Source organism: Myotis lucifugus, unplaced genomic scaffold, assembly GCF_000147115.1.
Source record: "Myotis lucifugus unplaced genomic scaffold, Myoluc2.0 scaffold_26, whole genome shotgun sequence".
Taxonomy (NCBI): Eukaryota; Metazoa; Chordata; class Mammalia; order Chiroptera; family Vespertilionidae; genus Myotis; species Myotis lucifugus.
The window spans coordinates 3005233-3019683 of record NW_005871074.1 but is presented as its reverse complement, the minus strand read 5'-3'; the positions used below and the strand labels follow the sequence as shown (position 1 = coordinate 3019683).

Here is a 14451-nt window from a genome sequence, read left to right as displayed (position 1 = left end):
CCTGCTCTGTGGGTGATAGAGGATGGCGCCCCAACCCCCCTCCATGGGCCTTGCTCTGTGTGTGACAGGGTAGAGCCATAACCGCCCCATTGGCCCTGCCCTGAGTGTGACAGGGTGCAGTGCCCCAACCCCCTTATCCGCCCTGCTGTGTGTGTGACAGGGGGCGGTGCCCCAACTCCCCTATCAGCCCTACTCTGTGAGTGACAGGGAGGAGCTCCTCAACCCCCTGATCGGCCCTGCTCTGTGCATGACAGGGGGGAAGCTCCCCCAACCCCCTGAATGGGCCCTGCTCTGTGTGTGACAGGGTACGAGAGCCCCACCCCCCCCTGATGGGCCCTGCTCTGTGAGTGACAGGGGGCAGCGCCCCAACCCCCTGATTGGCCCTGCTCTGTGAGTGACAGGGGGCAGCGCCCCAACCCCCTGATTGGCCCTGCTCTGTGAGTGACAGGGGGCAGCGCCCCAATCCCCTGATCGGCCCTGCTCTGTGCGTGACAGGGGGCGGGGCCCCAACTTCCCAATCAGCCCTGCTCTGAGCCTGACCAGGGACTGCACCTAGGGATTGGGCGTGCCCTCTGCCACCCGGGAGCAGGCCTAAGCCAGCAGGTCGTTATCTCCCGAGGGGTCCCAGACTGGGAGAGGGCACAGGCCGGGCTGGGGGACCCCCCTCACCCCCCCCCCCAGTGCACAAATTTTTGTGCACCGGGCCTCTAGTACTATATAATAAAAGGCTAATATGCAAATTGACTGAACGGCAGAATAACTGATTGCTACAATGTGCACTGACCACCAGGGGGCAGACGCTCAATGCAGGAGCTGCCCCCTGGTGGTCAGTGCACTCCCACAGGGGGAACACTGCTCAACCAGAAGCCGGGCTCACAGCTGGCAAGCGTAGCCCATGGGAAGTGGGCGTAAGCCATCAGTCGGACATCCCCCAATGGCTCCCGGACTGCGAGAGGGGGCAGGCCAGGCTGAGGGATTTCCTCCCCCCGCCCCAAAGTGCATGCATTTCGTGCACCGGGCCTCTAGTTTTCCTAAAATATAAAGGGGCACTTGGAATTTGAATAATTCTTGCATTTTTTTCCTAAGTTGGTGAAATAAACATAATATATTCAGTAGTTCTATCTTAAGTGTTGAAAGTAAAATAATTAGCTAAAGTAGTACAAAGGCTTATGAATGAACAAACAGGCAAACAAGTAATTTAATTCAGTAATTTTAAGTTTTTACTTAAAAAAGAATTAAAACTTATCAGTGATATTCTACATATAGAAATAATTATCCATTGAACACACCTCAACTGCAAAACTCAGTATACTTCAAATATTACATTAGTAATCTTCTAAGGTCCAAATTCCAATGAAACTAGGAAATTCAAGTCTCTTACCTAATATCTTCTGATAGGAAAGAACAATCATTAGGTTCATAACTGTACACAATGGATCCAGTGAATTCCAAGTAGGGGAGGTCATCTTCAAAAACACTCTTCTGAACAGATGCCTTGAGTTAAACAAAATGATGAAAAAGTGCAAATAAAGTTCACATTAAATAATAAATGTTCATTGAAATAACAAAGCTCCTTGAAACATTCAAATTATAGTTCTAAGTTTTAATAACTAATATTTTATAGCTTAAGTCATAAAGACAATGTAACAAAGATAAAGCCATCCACTGCACAGTTATTTTTCTAGCAAGTGTATTTGCAAACTTCTAATGCCATTTTCATAAAAACATTTATTTTATTGATTTTTTTTCTGTAATTATATTAGTACTAGAGGTCCAGTGCATGAATTCGTGCACTGGTGGGGTCCCTTGGCCTGGCCGGCGATTGGGGCTGATTGAGGCTGTCTCGCCCAGTCCCAATCAGGCCGATGGGGGCTGGCCGACTGGGGAGGGACCGTAGGAGGGCTCCAGGGTGTGTCCAGCCCTCTAGCCCAGTCCCAACCAGCTGGACCCCAACAGGAAGCTAACCTATCGGTTGGACCCCAATAGGAAGCTAACCTACCGGTTTGAGCATCTACCCCCTGGTGGTCAATGTGCATCATAGCGGTCGACCAAACAGTCGACATTTAGCATATTTTATTATATAGGATTCAAGATGTAATAATGCTGCCAATAAAATGCTAAAGACTGGTTGGTGGATCTTAAATCTATGAGGACCTAAATTTGCTCAATCATAAAAATTCAGCAAAGTAAATACTGTCTAAATTATATGAATTGCAACAAACTAGTTAGGTCAATCATGCAAACTAGATAAAAGAGGAAAGTACAGAGTAAGAATTCTCATTTTGTAAACCCAAGTGAAAGGTAATCCCATTCACTCAATCAATGACTAGATTCTTGTTCATTTACACAATAGCTACTCTAACTTAAATAATGACCTGAAGTTTAAAAAAGGACTGACTGACTCATTTTACAGTCAAGTTTACATAAATTTCCCACCTGAAGGAAAAATTGATGAACTACATACCTTTCCTTCTTCTACAGCACACCTCTTATTCTGCATAGACATCCAGTCAGGAAGTTTCCGCTGCTGTAGGGTTTCCAATTGTTTTTCATTCATCTTTAAAAGGTTTTGTTGCAAAATCTGAAAAACAATTACTTAGTGAATAAATAAATACAATCTTGGAAGAAAACTCAAGAGTGAGGCCTGTCGCTATTACTAAAGAACCAAACAACACATATGTAGAGTCAGTTATAGCATCTGGGCCCGAATCAAAAAAAAAAAGAAAAGAAAAAGAAACAGATTCAATGTAAAGTATAATCTTTATCTCATTAACAATGAGAATCCCTGGGTGTATAAATTGCTATGAATTTTTTGACATCTTTAATTTTCTTATTAACTGACTTAAGATCTAAGTAAACTCAGCAAACATATTTGTTCACAAGTCTACTTGAAAAGGAATTTTGAGACAAATAACAGTTTTTCTATATTAAGGTTTTTTCTTTCTTCTCTCTTTTTTTTTGCTCTTGGCCTAGCAAGTGAATAAGTTCCCCTAAGATAAAAGTTTCCTAAAGGATATTTTTTAAAAACCTGTTACTAGCCTTGAGGTATCTCCTCAATGTAAGTGGAACATCAAGAATGGTTATAGAAAACAATGAATAAGAGAACCATACATATTCACTTTGTTAAAGGTAAAATGGATCCATACCATCATGTGACTTATTCTAAATTGAAGCAGCCTTAGTTCTTAATAAAATTTTCAAGTCCCAACCATTTCAAATTTCTATTAAAGGGGCAGCAGCTTTGAACATACATTTACAGATTCTTATGATGAAATATGAGATTAATTTGAAATAAAACAACTATGTATTATTTAGGAATAGCCTGTCATCCTTATTGATATTTAGCAATATAAACTCTGAGGAAATTAAACAATCTAACAAGTATCCATTTTAATTGCTCATTTTCCCAAGCATAAACCCCAAAACTGAAAATATTAAAAATTTATGGAAGGAAAATTTTAAAGATTACTTTAGCAAAATTTTCCATATAGAACAAACTCCACCACTCTCATGCATTGGGAGGGAAAGGGTTAATAGCAGCCTAGTAACTCACACTCCCTACAAGGCAAAGAAGGAATAAAAGACCACAACAACCCCAGGCCTGTTAGAATATGATCCTGATAAGCCAAGGTTGCAGTTAGATTTTAGGTCAGGACATATATAAAAATCAACCAGTGAATGCATAAATAAGTGAAATAACAAATCAATCAATCTCAATCTCTCTCTCTCTCTTTCTCTCTCTCTCTCTCTCTCTCTCTATCAATAAATTTAAAAAATAAGGGATTTCAACCAGGATCCTAATAAACAGAGTACCTACCTAGACAGTCAAGTAAGCTGTGTAATTAAGAAAATAAAAAAGAGCCCTGGCCAGTGTGTTCAGTAGTTAGAATGTTGGCCGAGCAGTGGAGGGTCACAAGTTCCACTCCCAATCAAGGGCACATACCTGGGTTGCAGGTTTAATCCTCACCACAGTAGGTCAGGGAAGCAACCAATCCATGTGTCTCTCTTCTCTCTCTCTCCCTCTCGTCCTCTCTCCCTCCTTCCCTCCCCCATCCCTCCATCCCTCACTCACTCCCTCCCTCATTCCTACTCTAAAAATCAACAGAAAAAATATCCTTGGGTTTGGATTAACAACAACAACAACAACACAGGAGATCCCAAAACCTAAATAACTTCCTTTGTGCAATTTTTTGCACACATTGCTCAAAACTATTACAAAATCATAACATATCCTAATGCAGAAGAAAAGAACATTTCTGGAATCTGTGTCTAACCGCTGGGGTTCCTCCAGAAAAAAGGAATATTCCATCTGTACTTGGTGCTTGCCTGTATTCTTTGAATCATTAGCAAGGTTTGGTGTTGGGTAAAATCTATGATTCACTGAATCAGAATTGACAACTCAAGTCTTGAGTGTTACCATATGAATTATATGTAATAAGATAAAAGATGTAAAAATGTATATGCTTTATTCACTGCAAAACATTATACGAATGTTGGTGGTTATTCTTAAGTTTATATTTGCCACAAATGAAAACCCTTGACAGGAGAGTCAAAAGTTGGTCTTCAAGTGTGTGTTTTGTGTGTGTGCATATGTGGTCTGTTCTTAATCTTAAAATATATTTTATAAAGCTGGAAAACAAATTTTTGCTACACAGAGTAGATCATTTGCAAAACTGCCAGAAAATTGAGATTTCTGTAAATAATACACGCTATAAAAACAAACTATAAAATCTTGGAATTCTGAATTAATTAATTCACACTGCCAAAACAAAAATAAACTTCAATAACTCTTCCCTGTAGCCACCTACAATGCTAAAATCATTTTAATTTTAAATGCCTAATTTTCAGATGTAAATACTCTCTTTTGCACATAAAATTCTGTCTAGATGCTTCCAGGCAAAAAATTGAAAGTAAACTTCTGTACAAATCTAACATCTTTGTCAAGTTTACTTAGATCTTGGGACAGATAAAAGGCATAAAATTAAAGCTGTAGAATAATTTGCAGTAAGGAAATTCGTCAACATACATGAGGGTTTTAATCATTGATCAGAAAGATTTTTCTGGGAAGGGCTAAGTCACTGAATAATGGAATTTTTATTTATATACTGAGATGTTACATTGTTGAGTATGAACTTTGACACATCTTTTTCTAAAATCAATTCTTATCATTTCGTAATAATTCACGTTGTACCATTAAAGGATCTTAAATTTCTCTTTTAAGTAAATAAAGTGTTTTGAAGTGTTTTTATTTGCTTTGAACTTTCCTGGAATCATCTTGTCTATCCATCTAACACAATCTGCCACTTTTCAACCTTTATCACTTTTTTAAAGACTGTCTTTAAACAACATACACCTAGAACTTTTGTTTATTTTTTTCTGTGTTTTTCTGAATAGCCCAATTTGAACATGTCTGTCTTTCAATGGGGAAATTCACCTCATTCACAGTTAGTGTAAGAACTTGAGTTTTCCCTTCCATCTTACTTTGATTAGTATTCACCTTACTTTCTTTAGTTTCCTCTTATTCTTTTTCTATTTTTTTCTGACTGGATAAAATTATCATTCATACTCTTTTTTTCCCATTGTCAGTGTTAAAATTTCACTTTTTCCATCTTACTATTACTGTACTATCTGAACAAAACAATTAAAACTAAATTCCTTCCCCACTGAGACCCTACATTTACACCGTCTCTCTCTACCCAGCAAGGCAAAACTCCTAAAATGTTTTCACTTCCTCACCCTATTGACTGTTTTTTGCTGTTATGTGGCTAGTTTTCTTAATATTGTTCACATAATTCAAGAATCCTTACTATTTTCTAAGCACTTACGTTATCTTACCATCCATTTAAGTATAAATGTATGCGTAAATTTAAATATATACCACAATGTACTAGTATATATTGCTTATTATATATACTAGTTTCCTCTTCCCTTTATCTTGCCCTTTCTTGAATATCTCTTCTAACTCAATTGTTTGGTTAGCAGACTTTTTTCAATTATTTTCTTCAGGTGAAATATTTAAGTAATAAACTCTGATCCCTGCATATGTAAAAATGTATTTTTTCAAATAGGAGAATGATGCATTAGCTCAATGTAGCAGTCGTTCAGTTGTTTGTGGATGTTTTTTTTAACGTCTTCTACCTATTAATGATGAAGTAAGAAGTCCATTGTTACCCTGGCCAGGTGGTTTTGTTGGTTGGAGCATCGTCCCAAACACCAAAACGTTGCAGGTTCAATTCCTGATTAGGGCATATATAGGGTGTCCCAAAATTCACGCAAGATTTGAATTTTGCATGAGCATTAACAACAACAACAACAAAAAATAAAAGCCTAATTTTACTTGGTTTATTGAATCAGATATTAATATCTGTTGCCCTTTGATTTCATCCCTTCAATTTGATAAGCATTACCAAGTACCAATTATGGCCCAGGAGCAGGGACAATGAAGACCAATGAAGACCACAGCTTTGCATATGTGCCAGCAAAGCCGTAGAGTCCATTTACCCAATGTGCTATTTCATATATAACCCTATATTCTATTCCATACATAACCCTATACTGTATACTTTATGAATCAATAAAAAATATACAATTTTTAATTATAAACCTGTGTTTTCTATCAAAATTACTTCTTGCGTGAATTTTGGGACACCCTATACCTAGGTTGCGGGTTTAATCCCCAGTCTGGGTACATATGGGAGGCAGCCTATCAATGTTTCTCTCTAGCATCAATGCTTCTCCCTCCCCCCCCCCCTCTCTCTCCCCCTCCCTCTCTCTCTAAAATCAAGAAAAAACATATCCGCCCTGATCGGTTTGGCTCAGTGGATAGAGCGTCGGGCCTGGGGACTGAAGGGTCCCGGGTTCGATTCCGGTCAAGGGCATGTACCTTGGTTGTGGGGGCATCCCCAGTAGGGGGTGTGCAGGAGGCAGCTAATCGATGTTTCTCTCTCATCTACATTTCTGACTCTCTGTCCCTCTCCCTTCCTCTCTGTAAAAAATCAATAAAATATATTTTTTTAAAAAAGAAAAGAAAAAGAAAAAACATATCCTCAGGTGAGGATTAAAACAAAAGTCCATTGTTTTTCTGATGCTTTTTTCAGTTGTGAGTAATCTCTTTTTTCCATCTGGGAGCTGGAAAGACTCTCAAGGATTTCTATGTTTTAAAGTTCTTAAGTCTATTCTCCTTGGGATCAGTGAGTCCTTGGGAAGAACTCTTTGTCAAATCTTTTCTTAAGATCAGAAAAGTTCCCCTTGCTATGGATTGAACCGTATCTCTCCCCCAAAAAAAGGTATGTTGGAGTTCTAAACCTCAGTATCTCAGAATGTGATTTAATCTGAAGATAGAGCCTTTATAGAGCTAATCAAATTTAAATGAAGTCATTAGAGTGGTTTCTAATTCAAAATGAGTGGTGTCCTTATAAAAAGAGAAAATTTGGACACAGAGACGGACATGCATAGAGGAAAGATGATGTGAAAAAATACATGGAGGAGACAGTCAACTACAAGTCATGGAAAGAAGGCCTGAAACAGATCCTTCCCTCACAGTCCTCAGAAAGAACCAACTCTACTAACTACTCCAAAACTGTGAGACAATTTCTAAGTCACCCAGTTTGTGGTAATCATGGAAGCTGTAGTAAACTACCCCTATTACTAAGTTAATCAACTGCCATATCTATTCTTTGATTTCCTTCTACAGCTTTTACTCACATGCTAGTGAATTTTTCCCTGCATAAATTTCTTCTCCTAGTCCCTATTTTTTCCTTCCTGACTACCACCTCTTTAATTTTGTTCTGTATTTTAACATACTTCTTGCACTTAATTTGCAAGATGTTAATTTCACTCTCAACAGTGACACTCCTCTTTCAGTTTGGCAACAGAATTTTTATAATGTTAAGATCTTGACTGTTCTAGAAAGTTTCTTTGTCCTCTAGTTGAGCTTCCCTAAATGTGCTTATTTCTTTCTTTTGCAAAAAGTATAATCTAAATAGTTCAAAGAACTGTTTGAATAGGAGTTTCCTATTCTGTGCATTCTATTGTTGTTTCCACTGATACTGGATTCCTTAGGTGAACTTTTATTTTACTGGGCCTGTGTAACTCTATTTACCATCAGCGGTCATCAGCCCTTAGCATCCCTCAGGAAGCTGCAAACAAGGGACCAAGAGACTGTTAAGTTTTCTACTGAACCATCAGGAGGCTATTTCTCTATTCACAGGTCTCCAAAGTTGCAATCTCGAGGGCTAGCCCGCCAGCACACTGAGCCCCTCAGTACAACTCCTCTAGAAGTCCTCTGACAGGAACGATCAAGTGAGCTTCCTAGGAACCATCAGTTGCTCAGTTCACTCAACAAACATCTATTTATAGTTTTTATCTGTAGTTTTTGGCCATATCTGCTCTACAACATTTGTTCTACTGAGTATTTCATTTAGGAATTATGTTTTAATTCCTTTCCTATTCTCCAATTTTCCTTTCCCACCATTTTCAGTTCTTGTATAAACCTAAGTTCTATTGAATCCATTGATAAAACTTATAGGGACTTAATTAAATTCTTATTTTGTTTATAAATTATTTTTTATCAAGGGTCAATTATTCACCTTAGTGAGCTTGATATCTGTTGATTTTCTTCAAATGCATGACTCTCGATTAACTACTTAATTTATAAATGAAGGCCTACACCAGGAATTGACAACATTTTCAAGTTCATGGCACATCCAGAAAATGAATATATTTTTATGGCACATTGGGAAGGGCAACTAGGAATGTGATATAAAATTTTGTAAAACTTTTATTATATCTTCATAATAAAATTAAAATTTTCAAACTCTTTAAATAAAAAACTTGAGATTAAACACAACTTTTGTATATTAGATTGAACACAACTTTTGTATATTAGATTTTATGCTTATAAAGGCTACACATAACTCCTGATTAAGACTTTTTAACATTATTTTAATATTCTATCTAGCAACCATTGCAAAGAAGCTTTATTACACAAGCAGTAGCAAAAGAAAAAAGAGGAGGCAGCTTTGCTCCAATATGCTGGAAACTCCTTTTTCATGATTAACCAGACTTCCAACAACTCAATCTCTTTAAATTGTACTTCAAGAGTGCGAAAATCTTTCAATTTAATAGCTTCTCCTTTTCTTCTGAGAAGTATGTTAATTCCTTCTGATGATGTAAGTAGGTTTTGAATACAAATGAATTTTTTTATATCAAGTATTTCAATATACTGCTAAAGCTCTGTCTCAGGCACATACTGACTTCACTTTCATTAATTCTTCTTTAGGATTCAAATAACACCCATTAAACATCACTTCTAAAACTATTTTAACTTTGCTCTCTCAAAGCTGAAATATTACTCTGAGCCCATAAACTTTGTCAGTACACGTTAATTTATATCCACATGATCATTGCACTTTTAAATTAATTCAAGTGCTCAAAATGTCAGTTAAGGATATCATTTTTTGAAGCCAATAACTATACTTCAACAATCTGCAAAGTAAGAATCATTCACACAGAGTAATTTAAATTTTTCTTTTTAGTTTATAAATCTTCCTTTGGACTGTCGACACTTTTTAGCAATGAAATAGCTAATCACATTTATTCACCTAATGCTGAAAGAAGGCACTGTAGCAGCTTGGATTTCATTAGGCTCATCAATTTTATGACATCATTGAATGTGGAATTCAGAATTATAGGAAATTTTAATATTACAAGAGCTTCTCTGTGAATAAGATATCAGGTGTGTGTTTTTTAGATTGAACTTAATGTAAAGACTTTATACCTTTCTGTTACTACCAATTCCCTACTTCCACCATTCCATTATATCTTGTATGTTTCAAAATACTCACTGTTTTCACTTTGAATATTTCATCCTCAGTTGATTTTGGAACTTCTCTACCAAGTAAATAATGTTGTTCCAGGTGTTTTTCTTCAAGAATTCTATACAGCCTTCTAATTAAGGGGCACTGCCAATATTTATGGATTCACATCTGCGACGAACACCTTTTGAATTAAATAATGTTCTGGATTAGTATCGTCTTTATGAGATAGGCCAGTAAGCCTGGACAAGTGGAACAGGGAAACTGAGGCAGACAGCTGAACAAACTAGCAGAGCAATTTACAGCAGATACAGAAGGTGATCTCCCTGTAATAATATCTAGGCCTCAGTTGTATTTCAGCCCCAGACCCAGAAAAGCAGCAAAATGAGGTGGGGGCCACGAGGACCAGCTGCAATGACTCAGACCCCTGCCCTGACACTGACCGATCATTGGAAATCAGGGCCCTGGGGAACCACACCTAGAGAACTGTTTAATATTCAGCTAATACCCTCCCCTGAGATTTCCACCTGAGAGAAAGCGATAAAACCTCAAGACAAAGGACCCAGGCCCAGCTCGTGCTCACCCTCTGGGGAGCACCCCAATCTCACCATTCCCTTTCCCCTCTTCTTCCCTCACTTTTTCCCCCATAGGCTTGCATCTCCTAAACCCTAAGGGACCCTATGAGACTTGCAACCTGGGGAGGAGCAATGGGCAGAGGCAACTCCTTGCAGGCTAGTCCGTTGAACCTGTTTCCAAGGCCCCCTTTTCTCTGACTTCCCAGAGAGGTAGGGCAGCCCAGCCTCGGTTCTCCTGTTGCTTCTTCTATGCTAAGCTCCCCCCACCCTTTTTTTCAATTCTTTATTGTTTAAAAAGTATTACATATGTCTCCTTTTTCCCCCATTGACCTCTCCCCGGCCACTCCCACCACTTAGCACATGCCCACAACTTCCTGGTGTCTGTGTCCATCTAAGCCAGCGGTTCTCAACCTGTAGGTCGTGACCCCTTTGGGGGTCGAACGACTCTTTCACAGGGGTCGCCTAAGACCATCGGAAAACACATATATAATTACATATTGTTTTTGTGATTAATCACTATGCTTTAATTATGTTCAATTTGTAACAATGAAATTGGGGGTCACCACAACATGAGGAACTGTATTAAAGGGTCGTGGCATTAGGAAGGTTGAGAACCACTGATCTAAGCCCTTTCTTGTTTTACATCCCCAGCCTTAATAAATGTTCCCTCATAGTCATTGGACTAGTGTTGTGAAATTTTTCCTCCATGAAGTCAAGAACCCACACCTTACCGACTGGTCCTAGGCAGACCCCCAAAGGGCCAGATTTGTCTCTGACTAATCTTCAACGTATCTAAAAGAATAACTGAAATGGCAATTTTTCCATTTCCTTTTCCTCACTGCTCCCAAACAGTGTTCCATACAGGCAGGAACAAAGAACAGTGAGGTATCTGGGCTTTACTAATTTTGCAATCCTGTAACTAGTTTCTTTTTAAAAAATATATATTTTTATTGATTTCAGAGAGGGGGAGAGAGATAGAAACATCAATAATGAGAGAGAATCACTGATTAGCTGCCTCCTGCACGCTCCCTACTGGGGATTGAGCCAGAAATCCTGACCAGGAGTTGAACAGTGACCGCCTGGTTCCTAGGTTGACATTCAACCACTGAGCCACACCAGCCAAGCCAACACCTGTATTTTCTTTATTGAATTTACTGAATTATATATGTCCAACTATTAATTATTTTTAGATATAAGCACTAGTTCTTTAAATTCTAAAGTCAATCATATAATGAATCCTATCAAACTCAGGCTTGACAAATTGTCACATCAAAAGTCCATAATAATTAAAAATTAAATAACAAGCAAAAAAACTAACAAAATTGTTTTCCATTAGAGAACACTAAATATCATAAAGTAATAATCAGCTAACACTCATGCTCTTTTCTATCTTAACAGTATAATTCTGAAAATTAAGATAACTTTATGTACACAAATACATATATATTTCCTGATGATTAAATAACATATACATACACAATTAAAGTAATAATTAGAGAGGAAATTATTTAACAGAAAATTCAGGAGAATTACTACATGTTATAGCCACAACACAACTCTTTTTGGCCATGTTTAGTATGCACAGCCATACATGTTTCTGAATTCAAGTAGTTTATAAAGGATCTACATAAAGAATATTAAAATATAATTTTGCCTATTATAAATCTTTAAATGTTTGTTTTATAAAATGCTTTTATATGTTTGAGAGCTATAAAAATATGTACAACCATCAAAATCTTGCTAAATTACTTACAACCTATATCACTATGTACAGCACAAATTGGAAGCCACTAACTTTGCTCCAGCTATCTCTTGCAAAAGTCAGAATGAGCCCAGTGTTGCTAGACCTTCCAATTTTTCAACAGAAGACAAAGAACTAGATCAGTATGGCGAACCTATGACACACGAACTCATTTTTTTGGTTGATTTTTCTTTGTTAAATAGCATTTAAATATATGAAATAAATATCAAAAATATACATCTTTGTTTTACTATGGTTGCAAATATCAAAAAATTTCTATATGTGACACAGCACCAGAGTTAAGTTAGGGTTTTTCAAAATGCTGACACGCCGAGCTCAAAAGGTTCGCCATCACTGAACTAGATGTTACTATCCTGTCTTCCATTTGATATCAATTTCAGAGACCCCACCTCTCAATTAATAACCTCTGCTGTGAACAGATCAATCCTAACAGCTGGTGTGGGTAGCCCTAAAAATATTTTAAGTCAATACCCTTCACAAATCATTCTTTGAGTGAAGTACTTGGGTACAGTTTTGTGGGTACACTACAGAATGAGTGGATCTTCAGAATGGACCATAGCTCCTTCAACTCCACCCTCAACCACTTCTGAGCCTACTGTGTCATCTCATACTGGCCTGGAGCATTACTGCACTCTATGGCTCTGAGAATCATGCTAGGAGTGCCCACCCAGCAAAGTATTTATTTCCCAAGCTGCAGAATCGTGACTAAAAACCATGAACCCAGAGTAGGGCACTGGCCCAGTTCTTCCAGTCCCTCTACTATCAGTATCACCATAAGCATTATTTAACAGTCAAAATTTTTTAATGACTGGTTTGATGGTCTAGTACAAAAATTAGTATATCTAACCAGAACCTAGGCTAAATGCAAGCTAAACCATCTTCCTACTAAAGGCAGGCCAAGGAAGTATTTTCATGTAATACAAAGATTTCTCTCAAAATACTTCTCTAGTTTTTATACCATTTTACCCATAGTTTCATTTTTAAGAATCTTACAAAAATAACCAGCATTTCCCAGAAAGATTTCTAACAAGGATAGTCATCCATGTTATATATAATATTTAAAATATACATCATATAATATTTAAATATAAAGTATACATTAAATATATAAAATATATATTTAAAATGTAATATCTACACTAATAAAAGAGAAACATGGTAATTAGCGTACGACCGCTACCCTTTTCATTGGCTAATCAGTGAGTATATGCAAATTAACTGTCAGCCAAGATGGCAGCAGGCAGCCAGGCAGCTGAGAACAGGATGCTTGGTTGCCCCAGCGATAGAGGAAACCAAGGTTCCCGCCTGCAGCTGCGGGGCTCTGAGCTCCTGAAGCAACAGCTCCAAAAGATACAATGTTTCAATTATAGAAGCTAAAAGATGGCGGTTAATCTGCATACTCAGGCTCCCGCAGAGCAGAGAGGCCTCACTGCCCGGGGATCAGCAGAGCCGGGAGGCCTCCCGGCCCGGGGATCAGCAGAGCCAGGAGGCCTCCCCGCCCCGGGATCAGCGGAGCCGAGAGGCCTCCAGGCCCCGGGATCAGCAGAGCCAAGAGGCCTCCCGCCCCGGGATCAGCGGAACCGAGAGGCCTCCTGGCCTGGAATCAGCGGAGCCTGATGGAAGCCCTGTGTGTTTATGCACCCTGGGGGTTCAGAGGTCCTGTCCTAGGCAGAGGCCTATGGCGAAATTTTCGACTCTGAGAAGCAGCCTACGGGCTGGAAGGCAGCTCCTCTGACCTCAGTGCTGGAGAAGACCATTAAGCAGAAAACTAAAGAAACCAATTTTACATCATTTCCCAGGTGTAGAACAGTTGGCATGTAAGCCCCTGACCAGTGCCCAGCCTCTCCTCTGTCAGTCTATCTCACTCTTAGGTACCATGTTCTTTGTTCTGTCTTAACTGCAACTCATTTTTAAACTAGATTGCTTTTAAAAGAAGACTAAATAAAGTTTCCCTTAAGTTATTTAGGTGGTGCTGGGGCTGCTGGGGGCCTGATAGAAGACACAAACACGCAACGGGGGGCCTGTACCCAGCAGCCCCAAGGCCCGCCACCTTGGTGCTGGGGCTGCTGGGGGTATCAGAGACACAAACCTGCAGGCCCAGCACCCAGCAGACCCAAGGCCTTCGTGGCAGCACTAAGGAGCAGCAAGCCAAGCGGTAGGAAGCAGCAAGCAGGTGGGCAGTAACAAGGGACGGGTCCCGGACTGCAAGAGGGCACATGCTGGGCTAAGGGACCCCCCCACCCATCCCCAGTGCACGAATTTCGTGCACCGGGCCTCTAGTATATTTATAATAAAAGGT

At 39.0% G+C, this 14451-nt stretch overlaps 1 protein-coding gene across 7 annotated transcripts in view; it reads right to left on the bottom strand.

The window, feature by feature from the left end:
* Positions 1-14451, bottom strand: part of WRN (Werner syndrome RecQ like helicase) — a 120131-nt gene that overhangs the window by 93939 nt on the left and 11741 nt on the right. For 5 of the 7 annotated variants that reach the window (XR_002828602.1, XR_002828601.1, XM_014453601.2 and 2 more), the window contains exons 2-4: positions 9846-9999; positions 2465-2581; positions 1382-1494 (exon numbers count right to left, since the gene is read on the bottom strand). Coding sequence is in view for 4 of the 7 variants with exons in the window: in XM_014453601.2 (XP_014309087.1) it covers positions 1382-1494; positions 2465-2557 (206 nt within the window). In the remaining 3 variants the exon portion in view is untranslated. Of the gene's footprint in view, positions 1-1381; positions 1495-2464; positions 2582-9845; positions 10000-14451 lie in introns of those variants that run through there. The other 2 variants (XM_023751849.1, XM_023751851.1) reach the window with 2 other exon arrangements.